The sequence below is a fragment of the Gobio gobio genome, assembly GCF_949357685.1.
Source record: "Gobio gobio genome assembly, chromosome: 20".
Taxonomy (NCBI): domain Eukaryota; kingdom Metazoa; phylum Chordata; class Actinopteri; order Cypriniformes; family Gobionidae; genus Gobio; species Gobio gobio.
The window spans coordinates 32,941,532-32,960,523 of NC_137113.1; the positions used below are offsets into that span (position 1 = coordinate 32,941,532).

The following is an 18,992-nucleotide window of genomic DNA, read 5'->3' on the forward strand; positions in this document are numbered from 1 at the left end:
TATTAGTGTGACAAATTTCACAACTTTTTACAATACGGTTCTATGGGCTGCCATAGACTTCGTGGCGGAAGAAGAAGAAGATGAAATATAGCTGCAAGCAGCAATACCGGGGCCAAGCGCAAAGAAGAAGACAAGACATGCCAAAATGGCTGGCAGTGTCAGATCAACTGGAGCAATGAGCAATTAATCACATTTTAAGATGATTTTAGGCAAAAGGCTGAAAAACGCATTGTAGTCTGAGAGTGTCAGACCAACTGCAACAATTAACAATTATACAGTTTAAGAAGATTAGGCAAAATGGCTGAAATATCATATATTGAGTCACTGATAATGTAAGTTAATGGTTTATCACTTTTGACCAATAGGTGGCACAGATACGAAATTGATGTGGTGTGGTCAGAATAAGGGAACAATGACACATGCAAAGTTTGATGCCAATATGTCAAAGCATTGCAGAGATACAGCCTCAAGAGTAATTTTGGCATAATGGCTCAACTTCGTCGCTGCGGTTTACAAAAACGGTTTCATCTATTGATGCAAAATCCCTAACTTTTTGTTGACACAGTCTGAAGATGATACGATTCGATTTTGGTGGAAATTGGACAAACGGTCTAGGATGAGTTTGAAAAAGTAGGTTTTGATCAAATAAGAACATTGAGGACAGGATGTTTGACCAAATATGGAAAAATTTGTATCTCTGTTCTCGGCATGAGCCAATGACTGTATTATGACCAGTTTCATTAAACTAGGCTAATTTAATCAAAAGTTATTAGCATGTTTGTAAATTTTGTTATAACCTCTGACCACAAGGTGGCACTGCCCCAAAACGTTTTGAGTACCTTCAAAGCATGGTGCGGAAGACATGAATTTTGGACAAACAGTTCAAAAGTTATAAGCAAAAATAGCCATTTTTTGTATCTCCGGACCAGTAGGTGGCGCTGCGCCGAAACGCTGCATGTTGCTTCAGGTCATGCTTGTGATGACATATACCAAGATTGGTTTGAATACGATAAAGCGTTGTGGAGATATAGGCTTATGAGTGTTTTTGCAACCGCTACGCAAAATTTGTGTGCGCGTTTATCGAAAACGATTTGACAAATCAACTTGATTTGCAAGATTTTTTGTCAGCATGGTCTGAAGATGATCTGGTTCAATTTTCGTGCAAATCGGACAAACCGTCTAGGACGAGTTCGTAAAAGTAGGTTTTTTGGAAAATTAAAAATGGCGGGGAAATTATCATGACCGAAAATGACATCATAGGTTGCAATTGAATCGGCATGAGCCAATGACTCTATTATGACCAGTTTCAATATACTAGGCTAATTTAATTAAAAGTTATTAGCATTTTTGTCAAGTTTGTTATATCTTTTGACCACAAGGTGGCACTGCCCTAAAACTTTTTGAGTACCTTCAGGGCATAGCAAGGAAGTCACATACCGAGTTTAGTAACAATATACTAATGCATTTGTAAAATATCGCATTTTTTGACAAAATTCAAAATGGCCGATATGGTAAAATTGAATATCAGACGACTCGGCATGCCGTCCTGAATGTAACGAGACCACTTTTATGATTTTTGGACAAACAGTTCAGAAGTTATAAGCAAAAATAGCAATTTTTCGTATCTCCGGACCAGTAGGTGGCGCTGCGCCGAAACGCTGCATGTTGCCTCAAGTCATGCTTGTGATGAAATGTACCAAGTTTGGTTTAAATACGATAAAGCGTTGCGGAGATATTGCCTTAAGAGTGTTTTTGCAACCGCTACGTAAAATTTGTTTGCGCGTTTATCGCAAATGATTTGACGAATCAACTTGATTTGCAAGATTTTTTGTCAGCATGGTCTGAAGATGATCTGGATCAATTTTCGTGCAAATCGGATGAACCGTCTAGGACGAGTTCGTAAAAGTAGGTTTTTCGGAAAATTAAAAATGGCGGGAAAATTTTTATGACGGAAAATGACGTCATAGGGTGCAATCGAATCGCCTTGAGCCAAGGAATCAGAGGAAAAAAGAATTTTGTTTCTAGCCCTTATGGTTCAAAAGTTATTAGCATAAACATGAGTCAAATTTTGGACTGATGGTGGCGCTAGAGGGATTGAGTTTGAGACTCCAAATTTGCTACGGTGACATTTCAGACTGTCCTCTATTAGTGTGCCAAATTTCACAACTTTTTACCATACGGTTCTATGGGCTGCCATAGACTTCGTGGCGGAAGAAGAAGAAGAAGAAGATGAAATATAGCTGCAAGCAGCAATACCGGGGCCAAGCGCAAAGACAAGACCTGCCAAAATGGCTGGCAGTGTCAGACCAACTGCAGCAATGAACAATTATACAGTTTAAGAAGATTAGGCAAAATGGCTGAAATATCATATATAGAGTCACTGATAATATAAGTTAATGGTTTATCAGTTTTAACTAATAGGTGGCACAGTTACGAAATGTATGTGGTGTGGTCAGAATAAGAGAACAATGACACATGCAAAGTTTGATGCCAATATGTCAAAGCATTGCAGAGATACAGCCTCAAGAGTCATTTTGGTATCATGGCTCAACTTCGTCGCTGCGGTTTACAAAAACGGTTTCATCTATTGATGCAAAATCCCTAACTTTTTGTTGACACAGTCTGAAGATGATACGATTCGATTTTGGTGGAAATTGGACAAACGGTCTAGGATGAGTTTGAAAAAGTAGGTTTTGATCAAATAAGAACATTGAGGACATGATGTTTGACCAAATATGGCAAAATTAGTATCTATGTTCTCGGCATGAGCCAATGACTGTATTATGACCAGTTTCATTAAACTAGGCTAATTTAATCAAAAGTTATTAGCATGTTTGTAAATTTTGTTATAACCTCTGACCACAAGGTGGCACTGCCCCAAAACGTTTTGAGTACCTTCAAAGCATGGTGCGGAAGACATGAATTTTGGACAAACAGTTCATAAATTAAGCAAAAATAGCCATTTTTTGTATCTCCGGACCAGTAGGTGGCGCTGCGCCGAAACGCTGCATGTTGCCTCAGGTCATGCTTGTGATGACATGTACCAAGATTGGTTTGAATACGATAAAGCGTTGTGGAGATATAGGCTTATGAGTGTTTTTGCAACCGCTACGCAAAATTTGTGTGCGCGTTTTTCGAAAACGATTTGACAAATCAACTTGATTTGCAAGATTTTTTGTCAGCATGGTCTGAAGATGATATGGTTCAATTTCTGTGCAAATCGGACAAACCGTCTAGGACGAGTTCGCAAAAGTAGGTTTTTAGGAAAATTAAAAATGTCTGGGAAATTATCATGACCGAAAATGACATCATAGGTTGCAATTGAATCGGCATGAGCCAATGACTCTATTATGACCAGTTTCAATATACTAGGCTAATTTAATCAAAAGTTATTAGCATTTTTATCAAGTTTGTTTTATCTTTTGACCACAAGGTGGCACTGCCCTAAAACTTTTTGAGTACCTTCAGGGCATAGCATGGATGTCACATACCGAGTTTAGTAACAATATACTAATGCATTTGTAAAATATAGTATTTTAGCACATAATTCAAAATGGCCGACAGCCAAAATGGCCAATATGGTAAAATTGAATATCAGACGACTCGGCATGCCGTCCTGAATCTAACGAGACCACTTTTATGATTTTTGGACAAACGGTTCAAAAGTTATAAGCAAAAACAGCCATTTTTTGTATCTCCGGACCAGTAGGTGGCGCTGCGCCGAAACACTGCATGTTGCCTCAAGTCATGCTTGTGATGACATGTACCAAGTTTGGTTTGAATACGATAAAGCGTTGCGGAGATATTGCCTTAAGAGTGCTTTTGCAACCGCTACGTAAAATTTGTTTGCGCGTTTATCGCAAATGATTTGACGAATCAACTTGATTTGCAAGATTTTTTGTCAGCATGGTCTGAAGATGATCTGGTTCAATTTTCGTGCAAATCGGATGAACCGTCTAGGACGAGTTCGCAAAAGTAGGTTTTTCGGTTAATTAAAAATGGCGGGAAAATTATTATGACGGAAAATGACGTCATAGGGTGTAATCGAATTGTCTTGAGCCAAGGAATCAGAGGAAACAAGAATTTCGTTTCTAGCCCTTATGGTTCAAAAGTTATTAGCATAAACATGAGTCTAATTTTGGACTGATGGTGGCGCTAGAGGGATTGAGTTAGAGACTCAAAATTTGCTATGGTGACATTTCAGACTGTCCTCTATTAGTGTGCCAAATTTCATAACTTTTTACCATACGGTTCTATGGGCTGCCATAGACTTCGTGGCGGAAGAAGAAGAAGATGAATAATAATAATAATAGGAACGGGAACGGTTTCAATAGGTGCCTTCGCACCTTCGGTGCTTGGCCCCTAATAATAATAATAAGAACGGGAACGGTTTCAATAGGTGCCTTCGCACCTTCGGTGCTTGGCCCCTAATAATAATAATAATAGGAACGGGAACGGTTTCAATAGGTGCCTTCGCACCTTCGGTGCTTGGCCCCTAATAATAATAATAAGAACGGGAACGGTTTCAATAGGTGCCTTCGCACCTTCGGTGCTTGGCCCCTAATTAATAACAAATACAGACAACACAACATTTCTGACAAAAAATATGTTTCATGATTTCAGTTAGTTAGACATGCTTTATGATTACTAAAATTTAATTTAACCAATCCACCTTTTTTTCCTACTCCCCTTATGATGCTTTGACCGAATTATGGGAGTTAAATTGCTTATTACTGCGTTCATAGTGTGAACCTAGCGCCACCTTATGACTTGAAATTATTTGTTTGTCTTTTTGAGTGGAACTTCCCCAAACTGGAAGTGCCTCCCATAATCTAAAACGCAGTAGGTTCATTAGGGAAAAGGTGGCTTAGATTCCAGAAAAATGAACATAAAATAAAACACTTTTTTTTCTTTTTTTTTCTCAAAGTCTCTGTGAAAAAAATAAAATGGATTTCATAAGATCCATAAACTGACCTCGTCTAAAGGGACCTGTTGGTCCTGGTTGATGTCTAGAGCCTCAAAGAGCTGAACTGGACTATCTTCGAGCCAAACGAACAGGTAGCCTTCAGGAACCCCCTTCTGCAGAGACACTAGCTCCAGTTCAAACCGTAGCACTGCACTCCCTGGGACAATACCAGCTAGGAAAACAGAGAACACAGGACAATGAGGTTTCATTTCATCACAAGAAGTCATTAACTCTACATTACAGTGTTCCGTATTCTTTTGCAGTTTGAAGACTCCAAAAAATATAAAAAGCTGCAGCAAATCCTCAATGAAATGCATTTTTTACAAACAGCTGCCAGCCACCACCAGTGTTTTTGATAATTTTCACAAAAATGTCATGGCCCTCCGAATATTTAGTTTTGAAAACCTGTACCTTTTCGCAGCTTTCATTGGCCAAGGACCACCCAGAGGCCGTTTGACTGACATGTAAAGCAACCAATCACATTTTGTTTTGTTCCGCATCATGTTTAGGGGCGTGAAAAATGTAACGTCAATGTCCCTACAATAACAAATAATAATAATAAAACTCTCGGATGTATTTTAAGAGTCAACGCCGTAAACTTTACATACTTCACATACTTTTGAAAATCAAGCATTTAGTTGATTGGTCATTGTCACAGTTGTAAACACGATGGCATTCTTCTTCCACGAGGGGGTTTGGCTTCACGGCCTCTTTGTTTCCAGGCTAGCCATTAAAGAACGCTACACGTCTCACGGACATCCTGTAGAATTCAACCAATCAGATGACGACTTTGAAAATCCTGAAGTGTTTCCAGTTAAGTGTCATCAGATGTTCAGCCAGCAGTCTGTGGGTGTGACGTCTGAGGCTGAGAATAATGGCGGGGAAGCGTTGTCTCATAAATTATGAAAAATTCCATCAATGGCGGGAAAAATTTCACCATGAAATTAAAATCGGAAATTCTTGTTTTTTTTATTGAATATTGTCGTATTTATTATAAATGATTGAGCATTTTAGCTCGCTCTACCCTCAAATCTGATGACTTTTGGTTTCAGTTCACCTTCCTTCAGTCACATACAGTAGTAGACCTCTATTTCTAGTTCTCGTTTCCACAGTCTGCACCTTTTCCACGTTCTGCTTTTAATGTCCGTTTATAGAAATTTTCCTCTATCTACAAATTGTTGGGGATGATTCAGTTTTCCGTCAGATACATTCAGACTACTCCAGTCTCTTCTCCAAATTCTCAGTTCATCTTCTCAAAAATATTCCTTTCTCTTCTAGCTTTTTCCCTTTTTCTTAACCGTTCTAAAATTGATTAATTGGTCAACATGCACTTATGTAGGTGAGTGAGTGAGTGAGTGAGTGAGTGAGTGAGTGAGTGAGTGAGTGAGTGAGTGAGTGAGTGAGTGAGTGAGTGAGTGAGTGAGTGAGTGAGTGAAATTTGCCATTTGTGAACATGGAGCAGGATAAAGTACATGGGAGAGGAAACAGTCCAGAGATGCATCAGAAGGCAGACCTCAAATCCTCATGGCTGTCATACTTCATCACAATTTTTGATAACACACTATGTATATAGCGTTATTATATATATATATATATATATATATATAGCGTTATGAATCAGTGAGCCGAATGATGATTCGGATCGCGTGTCAAACTGCTGAAATTTGGTGATTCAAACCGCTGAATCGACTCGCTGATTCATAACGCTTCGAAGCTTCACGATGCCTTGTTTTGAAATCGTCATCACTATGCAAGTCGTTATTTAGGGTTTTTTTGCGCACAAAAACTATTGTCGCCGATTCATAAAGTTATTTTAGAACCACTGTAGTGAGATGGACTTTGTAACGACAGTCAATGGAGGCCTTTCAGAGCCATCAGATTTCAACTAAAATATCTTCATTTCAGTTCCGAAGATGAACGGAGGTCTGACGGGTATCGAACGACATGAGGGTAAGTAATTAATGACAGAATTTTCATTTTTGGGTGAACTAACCCTTTAAGCAATAAGGGTGATTTGAAACATGTATCTTGCATTGTTTGCTGTGGAATGAACTAATTGTTAAAAGTAAAAAACTGAAAGAAGATCATACTGTTGTGTTTTGGTGATTAAATCTAATGTTCTCATTACATATTACTATAATATTGTGTTTGAAACAATGGATTATGTGGGCTAAAAATATGTGCAACTGGATGAAAGCGTTACATCAGGATTTGAAATAATGACTAGCTGTGTTACAAGTGTGATTAGTTGGGATTTTTGAAAATGTACACCTTACTTATGAAAATAATACCAAAGCGAATAAAAAAAAAAAAACCTTGAATCATCATTAACAAAATACACACTCCTTTCTGTCCTTATCTGTCTTAGAGTCACTTAAAGTCTGAGATCAACATTTTTCTCACTCTCCCTGTGACTCACCACTGGTTCAGTCAACACCTCATTAAAGATCTGTGACATTTCTCCACATGTCTACACCGGGCACTCCTTCAGGATAGGCACAACTACATCCAAAACTTTAAGAAGATAGCAAAATAATGCTGGGCAGGTGGTCCTCTTGAGCTTACAAAAATAATGTTTGCCCTATCTATATAATGTGAAAGCTCACTTGCAACCAACAGTTTATCTCAACAGGGTTATTATCCTTCATCTCTGGTGGCGGTTCCTCATATTCACCCTTCTCAAGTTAAACTGTTATGTGTCATTTACTCATCAGCACCATGTTCCTACTATTACAGAGGTATGTGGTGCATTGTCATAGCCCGCTCCTGTTTTTAACCTTATTTCATACATATGTTTAGCCTCGTCACATACTCGATCAGTCAACACCGACATTTATAAAGTTTCAGTCTCATGGCACGTGGTGGCTTGAGCTAATGTTGAAGTGGCATTGTACCAGTTTGCAAGCATACTACTCGGTCAACACCGGCTTACATCCTTTTAGAGTACAACACAGACATACAAGATAAGACGCACCTCCTTTCTCTCCATGTCCAAGGTGTGGCGGCACTATGGCTGTCCGTCTCTCTCCTACACACATGTTCCTAAGAGCCTCGTCCAGGCCATCAATTATTTTCCCCCCTCCAAGCAGCACATCCTGTGGGTTCTCATAGTCGCTCCTACAATGATCGAAGATCAAAAAACGTGAGCCAAAAATCACAAAACCATTAGCACATTGTATTTTTATGAATTCACTTCAGTTTAAGTACATTAATAATTTAATATATATATATATATATATATATATATATATATATATAGAGAGAGAGAGAGAGAGAGAGAGAAAGATGATAGATTTCAGTGGTTCAGAGTAAAATCTGATGAAATGATTGGGGAAAATATGTAACTCACGATGTAAAGAGCAATGTGCCGTCCAGCAGTGAGCAGTTGTAGTGGTACTGAATGAAGTCATTCACCTCACTGGTTTCATTACACACCGCAGATTTATTCATGATCTCCACCTGCACAGGATCTTTGACGTTGTGGAAGTCTATCACATGGACGTCAAACACCAACACGGCCGAGCCTGGGATGTCCTTACCTGGCCAAAACAGAGCTACATTTACTGCATATTCACATTTTGAATGCAAATGGGAATTACCAGCATCTATCTTCACACTGTAACTCTCGCCTAGTCGCCTACAGAAGCGTCCTGGCGCACTATTGCTGCCGTTGCATAATTGAGGTGGAGACTGCACACTGGTGATGGTTGAGGAGATTTATTTACTCAAAGTTCACTCCAAAATTGAATGAAAATTATGTATATACTTACATACTAATAACATTTTAAAACACACAAGGGTACTAGCTCTTCTGGGGGGGGTTCTGTTTCTTCTGCCATACAGGTACTGATTGTCCTGTTGTCTCCACTGGTGAAGTAATAAATGTGAACAATAATAAATGTGTTCCATTGTCTAATTTTCACTCTTTGTACCACCAAACAATGCTATGCTACTAGTATATCTACAAAAGTTGCAGCCAATGAGCATGAGGATTTGAATTAAACGCAGTGGGCCACTTCATTACAACATGGCAAATACATTTATGGAGATAACCCACACCATACATAATTAAAACACTTTTATAGTTTATAATTATTATGAGTACAGTCTTCATCTCATGCGAGTGTATACAAGGGCCAGAAATGTATGGGATCTTGGGGGCAAAGACGCCACCAAAATGAACAAATCATCTCCAAATTCAAGATAATTGGGCAAGAAATGCCCCAGCACACTTATACTAAATCTATTACGGCTGACACATGTAAAGTGAAAAAATTAAAAGTGCTGATTGCAGCATTACATTTAGATATGCTCACGTTGCAGCATATTTCTTTCACACGTTGAGCATTATAACCAATCACACACATTTATGTTGAGCTTATAAATACAATAGCCAATCAGAGGCGTTCAGATTAGTCAACGATGAAAACATTATATTCAGTGACAGTGAACAAGATCATTGAGAGAATTCTGAATCTGCACTCTCGTGAATTCTCTCATTATAAACAAATAGCAGACACAATGTCAGCAACAGATTAATTTTGTAGTGTTGACAGCTTTTTTGATTATGGTTACAGTCTTGCGCTAGACTGAAGATATGGACCACTTCTAGGACGTTCTGTGGTGTAGGTGGGGTGTGCGATAGGCTATCACACGTTAGTGGTAGAGTTAAGCTCACGGGACACTATAGTTATTCGCAATCACGGAAGTTCATTATTTGCATGCGTTTTAAAGCCTTGCCGGTTTAAAAATTTCATTCGCATGCTTATGCATGGTTTTAACATGCGCTTTTCTGAGCGTGCGCACTAAAAGCCTGCCAAACAGGACGAGATTACTGGACTAAATAATCTTCCTGCGCTAATACTGTCAAATGCACACATGGTTAACATAAACACAGTTGGTTACGTCTAAAGTGAAAGTAAAATCGGTAGAGTGTCTGTACAGATGCGTGCAGGTCTTAAAAGTGATAGCAGTGCAGCCTAATAGTGAACATGCTCTCCTTAAAGGGACATTTAACCTCAAAATTAAAATTCTGTCATTATTTACTCACTCTAATGTTGTTCCAAACCTGTATTAATTTCTTCCGTTGAACACAGAAGATATTTTGAGGAATGTTGGTAACCATACAGTTGACGTTAGCCATTGACTTCCATAGTATTTTTCCTACAATGGAAGTCAATGGGGAAGTCTATGTAGCGTTTTATTTTTACATTTATTCATTAATTAGCATATTTGAATGCTGCTGTATAGCTCTGAACAGCCAGCGTTAATCTTTATATATTTCTATTTTATATTATACATAGGAAGATGTACAAGGGTTTCTTTCTATTAAGTAAAATAAAGCAAAGTATATTGCTATAAAAAAAAAATAGTTTTTTTTTTCTCCTTAACCTCTTGCTGTTCCTGTCGCCTAAGAATAGAATAACAAAAAACACTGATGTGACAAGCCATCAGAACCGAACCGAAAACCGTGGTTAAAAAAAATGAGGTATGTATTGAACCGTGGACTAACTGTGTTGTTGCATCCCTACTAATTCATAAACAGATCATAGCTTGTTTTGACTATATAGACAGAATATGAAATGCTGTTTCCCCAAAAGATGTATTCTTTTAATCAATTATTTTAGTAATAATTAAAATAATGTCAAGAGCAATAATCAACAATAATGATTTGTCATAATACTGTAGCCCTGACCAGAAATTAGTTTCTGTTTTTTTTAAATATATAGTTTATGTAAGGTATTTACATTTTGCAATTATGTGAATACCTGTAATGCACCTTTGAGCAGCATTAAACAGTCTGTGTACTATAAACATAACTGCCATGTCAGATGCTGTCTCTGTTCCACCTTTGCAGTTTAAAGATGGCTTTTGTTGATGTTGATTGATAAAATGTAATTGGTAACAGTAATATTCTGATTGATTGATTGATTGATTGATTGACAGTTAGAAGACTTGATATAAAAGACAACACAGACACATTTAATAAGGTAATTGTAAAAATTGCCCTCACAAAGGTAATAAATGCATCTGGAAATCAAATCCAGGGGGCAAATATTGGCCCTTAATGGAAAAGTACATTTCTAATACTGGAGTAAACCACTCACTCACACACACTTAATATTTAAAACGTTATAATTTAGCACCAAACTACTGAATGCACATTTAAGGCACACTTTCGTTCCAGTTTCATTGTCAATCTAGTCCTATAAAATACATTAAGTTCATCTAACCTGCCCCCTGCTGGCCATACGCAAGGTGAGGCGGCAAGATGATTCGTCTCCTTTCTCCTGTACACACACCCTGCAAGCCTTTATCTATGCCTGCGATCATGTAGCCAAGTCCAATGTATGTGTTGTACGTCTGGTTGTGCTGATAACTGTGATATTAGAGGTAATACATCAGAATCTACATCTACTGCAAAGCTAAAGTAACCAAACAACAAGCAAATATAAAAAAAAAAAAGGAAATAAACCTGGAGTCAAACGAGATGCCATTGAGGAAGGTGGCATTGTAGTGATAGCGAATGTAGTCGCCTGCAACAGACTTCCGTGTACATGGTTCAGGCGCTTCCTTGACCTCAACAATGATGTCATCTTTAGGGTTGTGGAGGTCTTCCAGGAGAATGTGATACACTACTGATGCGTGAGGAGGGACGTCTGTGCCTGGGGGAAAGAGAGACGCAAGGATTTAATAAAGGACAACAAAAGATTGAAAAGTCAGAAAGAAGTTGTGGGTCAATTTGACAGGCACAATTTTTTAACTGCTTGGAACACTGTTTAAAGGGGACATATTATGCTCCTTTTCACAAAATGTAATATAAATCTCTGGTGTCCCCAGAATGTGTGTGTGAAGTTTCAGCTCAAAATACCCCCCAGATCATTTATCATTTCAAATTTGCCCCTATTTGGGAGTGAGCAAAAACGCGCTGTGTCCCTTTAAATACAAATGTGCTGCTTTTAAATACAAAAGTTTCAGCCGACCGCCTTCCATATTTGGTCTGTGCCTCTCGCAGTTCAAAATGCTTACACTACGTCTGATGAGCGTAACTGGTAGTGTAAGCCTTTTGAACTGCAGAGGCACTTTCAACACTTTTTCCATAAATTGAATATGGAAGGTGGTCAGCCAAGACTTTATAAAGTTTTAAATAAGGATATTTTTCTTACACAAACGCATTGATTCGTTTCAGAAGGCCTTTATTAACCCCCCAGAGCCGCGTCGAGCACGTTATTTGACGGACTGATGCATTTTTATGGACTTCAAAAACAGAACAACAATCGCTGCCATTATAAAGCTTGGATTAGCCAGGACTTTTTTTTATATAACTCCAATTTTATTCGTCTGAAAGAAGAATGTCATATACACCTAAGATGACTTGAGGGTGAGTAAATCATGGGCTAATTTTCATTTTTGGGTGAACTAACCCTTTAATCTATACAATGCATAATAAATGTGCATTTATGTATTACGCAGAGGGTGAGCGTTTTCTTGTTAAAACTAAATGACATACAGTCAGAGACTATGGTAACTTTAGCCATTTTAGTCGTACAGCATTCTAGAAGGCTCTTTTAGAAAGGAAATTTTCAAACATTCATAAAATATGAAGTGCCATCCTTACTTGTTCTGGATATAAAAGGTAAGAGCATGAAGCGTTGGTATTGACCCACCCCTCAGAAACAACTTTTTAGCAAATCCAGCATTGTACAGACCCTCGTTGGTGAAGCAATCAAATATATAACATTTTACAGACATTCTTCAGTGTTCTCAGTGGCTCAGATGCCTAGAGTCTATGGAGACTCTGGCGTGCTCAGTTGGGGACACTACATTTTTCAACTAAACATCGAAATAAATCTAATTAATAAACTAAATTAACCATTTAAACTAAATTACTGATCGAATTATTGATCTAAAGCCCACACTGTCACTGTATGATAATTGAAATGAACTGATGACATCAGCGTTTTTTCCAGGATGGCTATACAGCTGAATAAAATTATGCTGCATTATTTTCCTGTTTATCACTGTAAAGCTGCTTTGAAACAATCTACATTGTTAAAAGCGCTATATAAATAAAGTTGACTTGACTTGAGACTCGTATGTTCGTTGTTACATCCAACAACAGAACATTTGTGATGTTTTTGGCGCAGACATTGGAATACTCTAGCTGATACAGTGAGTAAACAAAAATGGCGGTCTCTGTGCTTCTCACTCAGGGGTGTGTCTATGCTAAAAGGGCAGATCATCAACAGTCATCGGCGGGGTTTCCCTACTCTTACATAGGAGTAGGGGGAAATATGAATGTGCGTTATGAGAGATTGATAATAATTGATGGGGATTGTAAAAAAAGTATTGGGTGGATTTTTACCATTATAGGCTGGTTGTTTACACACATCTGTGTTTAAACACCTTATAAAAGTGGATTTTGCATAATAGGTCCCCTTTAAACAACAAACAAATGAATAAAAGGTGAAAACAAAACTTGTTCTAAATCAGTTCAAAATATAATTTGATATCCTCCAACTCGATGGAATCATAGTCTGAAGTCTTGTAGTGTATTCCAGCCATAAGCAGCTGCTAAAACAAATAAGAACCCAGGGTTTACGAATATGCAGTGTGAAATCTGGAAACCCCATTACCCAGGAATAACTAAAATAAGACATGAACAGTGTGAAACATGGATCAAGATAACCCAGAATTACATCGACACAATTATTATGTGTGAAAAGTCCAACATTAAAGAATGGAATCATTTCCACAATCTCAATTAAAGGTGCAGTGTGTAATATCTATGAGGATCTATTGACAGAAATGCAATATAATAATACATAACTAAGTTTTCAGTGGTGTATAAAGACCTTACATAATGAAACGTTATGTTTTTATTATCTTAGAATGAGCCATTTCTATCTACATACACAGGGCCGAGTCCCCTTACAGTGAAGTCTGCATTTTGCGCAGTCATATTTCTACAGTAGCCAAAAACGGACAAACTGCTCTTCAGAGCGCTAGTCACTCTCTGCTGTCTCAGACGATGACATCTTTGTCCTGTGTCTGCCACCGTATCTTCTCTTTTACCCCTTTTCCAGCAGCATGAACCGGCTGCTAGCTCAGAGCTAGTGCTAGTGCCAGTTCGGAGTTGGTTCGACTGACGAGCCTTCAAAGAACGGGTTTGCCTTTCCACGGCTAGAGAGCCACCAGAGCCAGGTCTTACTGTATAGACTTTCGCAGCAACGCTAGCGAGGCAGCGGGAAACACAAACAGACCAGGCTTGCTCGAGATGAATCGGCACTGCGCAGACTGATCAGCGTATAATATCAAAGTACCACAAGAGCGATTCAAAAGCATAAGGAGTCGTATGATCTTGCTGTAAGTTACTTTGATGTCATACGGCGATTGGTCTGCGCAGTGCCGATGCATCTCAAACAAGCCTTCCATCAACAATGGTGAACGTTGCGTTACTATTGATGCTTATGGCTTTGCTAACCTACATCGGCATCAAAACACAGCGAATCCAACGCATTCATGCAGCTCGCCGTGATTTGTATAGACAGAAATTACAATCGAGCAGCTATTAGCTTGATTAGCTGCTATTTCAAAAATGGCGGTCACAAGTTTGTGTTTGTCTTGTTGGTCACGGTAACCCCGCCCCCGGCGCAAACGGTTCTTACTTCTAGACCAGCAATGTTTTGGTGCTACTTAAGAACCACTTTTCCTGGTTCAGAGCTGGTGCTTTGGGTGTCGAAAGACAAAGAACCAATTTGAAACTAGGCTCTGGCTCTGAACCAGCACTCAAACTGCCTTGGTGAAAAATGTGCTTTGAAAGGGAGTGGTGATCGGTGGGCGGTTCCAAGTCGCAACTTCAATGCTAGATGCCGCTTAAATTTACACAGTGCACCTTTAAACTCTATAATTGATCAAGAATCGGATGTTCTTTATATATACACACACATGCAAATGATTTGCTTGCTTACCATATCCTTTTTCTCCAAATGCCAGAAATGGGGGGATGATGAAGTGTCGTATTTCTCCAACACACATGCCCAGTAACCCTTCATCCAAGCCTTTTATGAGCAAACCTTCTCCAACCACTGAATCCTGCGTCTGGGAACGCTTGTAGCTGCAAGATACTCATATAAGATTAGTCAACATACATCTGTGCAACAGCTCACACTGGGTACATCTGATATACTGTATGACGCATGCCCACTCAGATACTTTAGTTTTTAAATGCTAGCTATACTGCTAAGCCATATGTTAGATGATTTGCAAGAAAAGTGTAAACCCTGCAGCTAACAAAAAAATATGTTTTGCTCATGTTCCCATTCAATTATCAAAACATTATTTCTGAATGATCTCTGAACATGTTTAAACTTTTTTTTTTTTCTTGGTTATGCAAACGTTAAGGGAATGTTACATTTGAATGTTTTCTAAGCATTCTAAAACAAGTAGTAACATTTAAAAAATGTTAGGCGAACACCCAACTAAATGTTTCAGGTAAAACGTTCCATGAACAATGTAAAAATAATGTTTTTGTGCTAAGTTTTTGAGAGCATTATTAAAGACCAGATAACTTTGAACAAATGTTTTATTAAGTTACTAGAACCTTGCGTGAGTTCTGAGAACATTCCCTGTTAGCTGGGGTTGCACTAACAAAACATTGCTCAGTGAAGAGTGAGTTTGGGCAAAAGCATTCAGGAAACCTGTTTGAAAACAATCATTATTATTTTTTTCAGGTTTTGTCAAGGTGAGGCAACTGGGACAGAAAGTAGCACTAACCTGGAGTCGAACACGGTGCCATCCAGCAATGTCCCATTAAAGTGAAAACGCACAAAGTCAGTCCTCATGACTGAGCGCTTGCAGTCTATAGGTGTACTGATGACTTTGGTCTCAACCTGGTCGGCCCTGTTAAAGATGTCTAGTAGAACCAGATCAAACACTAATGTTGTGTCCGGCGGCACTGTATCACCTAAAATGGCACACAAGGAATACATATTACAGTGATCGCTAATGGTTCATAATGTTCTTACAGGACAGGCTTTCACAAAAGGTTTGCGAACCTCTGGGGGTTCGTGAGGGGACTGTAGGAGGTTCGAGAGTTGATAAAAACAAATAATTAAAATAAATATGTATGAAACTCTTGGGGTGCGTGAGGGAACTGTAAGAGGTTTGTGAGTTGATAAAAACTAATAATTAAAATGAATTTGTATGAACCTCTCGGTTTTTGTAAGTGAACTGTAGGAGGTTCGTGAGTTGATAAAACAAATAATTAAAACAAATAAATGGGGCGGCTTGAGAGTTTAGGGCAATAATCAAATAAAATGCTGCGATTCCAAAAAAAAAAAAACTGTATAGTCTGATGCATTATTAACATGCATTTGGGAATTTAATGTATGCTAGGTTCACTTTATTTATATATAGCCCAAGCATAATTTTCAACATTTTTCTGGACAGTTTACAGTATTTTAGCAGTATTCTACCTAAATAAAAAGAATGTTTAAAGCTCAAGGCTTTTATTGAAAATGAAGAAATTAAGACATGACTATCAGTATTGTAACATACAGTGTAAAATACAATTATTATTATAATGATCAAATATTCAAAAAAAAATATCGTTTACAGTACAATTGTAATTTACAACAGTAATATATTTCTGTATTCATTTGGTAATTAGAGTTAAAACATAACAATAATTGTTATTACATTTGATTGGGTTCCTAAAACACCAGTGCGAGTATAATATGAACTGAGACACTATAACTAAAAAAGAGGTTTCAAACTACCAGCTACAAAGTCCAAATAAAACAATAAAAGATTCAACATTTTATCCATTTATGTGCTTGTCACGAGACCATTAACCAACATCAGAGAACTGTGAACATGCAAATGTGTCGCTAAATTATTGAAATATTAACTTAAAATCTCAGGGGGTACTTCAAGCAAATGTCATTTATTTTATAAGCTTTTAACAAAAAGAAGAAAGAAGTGGAAAGACAGGAGATTTAGCATAATTTTTTTTTACACTCTTTATATTGATGTGTAGGCTAATGCCTAGTCCCAAACAATTTGAAGGGTGTGTGTAAGGCTGCTTTACAAGTTAGAGGAATGAACTAGTATGTACATTCTATCAATGTAAAAGGTGTGTTTGCTTATATTACCTGCTCCTTGGCTACTGTAGGCCAGGTGGGGGGGTACAGTGATCCTCCGTCGCTCATTCACACACATACCCAGAATTCCCTTGTCCACACCAGCAATCTGCCATTTATGGCCCACTTGTCCAAAGAATGCAGCCCCCCTATCATAGCTGCAGTTAAAACATAAAATTACCTTTCTTTATATGTATTCTCAAAGGGACATACAGCACATAAACACACACACATACACACTTAAATTTGCAAATCACGAAAATACCAATCAACGGAATTTTACACAACCAATTTTATTTAAATGGCTCTTTTCAAAGCAGCTAACAGTAAAATATTGCTGCAATATATAGCCTATTAAATCCTGAAATTCCTAAATTAGTATAAGTATTTAAGATTTTTTTTTAAATGCACGAGGCTGAGGAGGCCCAAAACCAAGTTGTCCACGTATGATATCATGAGGACCAAAAATTCTGTAGGCTATGAATGAAGCTCACCAGTGTCTGGGACACAAACATACTAATATGCAATATAGGCTACTATAGTTTTGCTAAACAGAGTAAACCATCTTGAACAAACCTAGTATTTGCATCATACATGATATCATGGAAGTAGCCTAATTTGTTCCATGTTACAAAAAATATTCAAATAGTGCATGTCCAGAAAATCACGGCACATTGAAAACCAAACCCAATTGTATCGCTTAGTTAAAAAACCAAAGCAAAGAGTAAAAGATCATTTTAATGTGCAAGATGCAAAGAATGAACATCACTGAGTAAACACTTTGCTGAATCATCTCACCTAGAGTCAAACCGTTTTCCGTCAGTAAAAGTGCCGTTATAGTGATACCGCACAAAATCTCCAGATTTCACTTCTCTGGCGCATCGCGTGGGAATGAAGTATCGATCAACTGCAATATCATCGATCGGCCCAGGATTACAGTCCACATAGAACCACGTCGCCAGCAATAAACTCAAAACAATCCTCTGTAGCATTTTAAGGAAAGTGTAGACTGTGAGTGAGGCTTGTGAGGGCTCGACCGTGAGTTGTGGGCTCTTGTAGGAGGAGTTCGGATGTGTAAACGTGGAAGATCCTAAACTGGGATGTTGCTTGAGGGCACTTTTTTCCTTTTCGCAACAAATTAAACGCCAGGCTCTGTATTATTTTATAGGAGTCAACAGTTGTTTCCTGCAATTATTGTTGCTGTTATTAAAACAAATGTTCGGGGAAAGTCGCATATTAAAGGAAAAATATTTAATGAGATCATATTTCGCGGAAGCGGATGGAGAGGAAGACGTTCATTAACCAGTGGATGACACACTTTAGCAGCTCATCTGGGACATGAGCCACTAATGAAGGCTATTATTTTGCTTTGTATTGATTCGTACTATGCTACATGTAGCAAATTGCTCAGTCATGTTTGTTTCATTAAATAAATCAGATCATTCTGACAAATATTGTGATGAATATAACTGTTCCTCAAAATCGTGGTTATGTTTGATTCTACAGCAAAATAATAATAATTCTCAGGAGGACCGTTGTAATGTTGCAGAGCCACTCCCTTAGGTGAGAGCCAATGGGTGGAGCTTGACGTCCAGCCCCCACACCCTAACCCTACCCATAACCCTATGGTTAAACCACAGGCCTAAACACAACAGAGAGTCCTTCACAATCTGCACGCAATAAAGATCTGATTCCATAGTAAGATTTTGTTTCCTACAATGGACTGTAGATAAGCCTGAATTAAGCCTAAATATCCACCTCACCCAGCGCTCATTTTGTTTTCTTGTATCCTATGAGGCTCCACGTAGGATTTAAATCAAACTTTGCTTATCAATACATACATAACACACGCGCATATACACCTATAAATTACTCGCATATAC

At 38.1% G+C, this 18,992-nt stretch overlaps 1 protein-coding gene across 1 annotated transcript in view; it reads right to left on the reverse strand.

Annotated features, from left to right (window-relative positions):
- fkbp10b (FKBP prolyl isomerase 10b) overlaps window positions 1-18,235 on the reverse strand; it is a 30,551-nt gene extending 12,316 nt beyond the window's left edge. Inside the window, exons 1-9 of the mRNA XM_079845684.1 lie at window positions 17,908-18,235; window positions 17,122-17,267; window positions 15,743-15,932; window positions 14,938-15,083; window positions 11,442-11,631; window positions 11,200-11,345; window positions 8,316-8,505; window positions 7,941-8,083; window positions 4,975-5,138 (exon numbers count right to left, since the gene is read on the reverse strand). Of these exons, the coding sequence (XP_079701810.1) occupies window positions 4,975-5,138; window positions 7,941-8,083; window positions 8,316-8,505; window positions 11,200-11,345; window positions 11,442-11,631; window positions 14,938-15,083; window positions 15,743-15,932; window positions 17,122-17,267; window positions 17,908-18,101 (1,509 nt within the window). The 5' untranslated portion in view covers window positions 18,102-18,235. The remainder of the gene's footprint in view (window positions 1-4,974; window positions 5,139-7,940; window positions 8,084-8,315; window positions 8,506-11,199; window positions 11,346-11,441; window positions 11,632-14,937; window positions 15,084-15,742; window positions 15,933-17,121; window positions 17,268-17,907) is intronic.
- Between the last annotated feature and the right edge of the window lie 757 nt (window positions 18,236-18,992).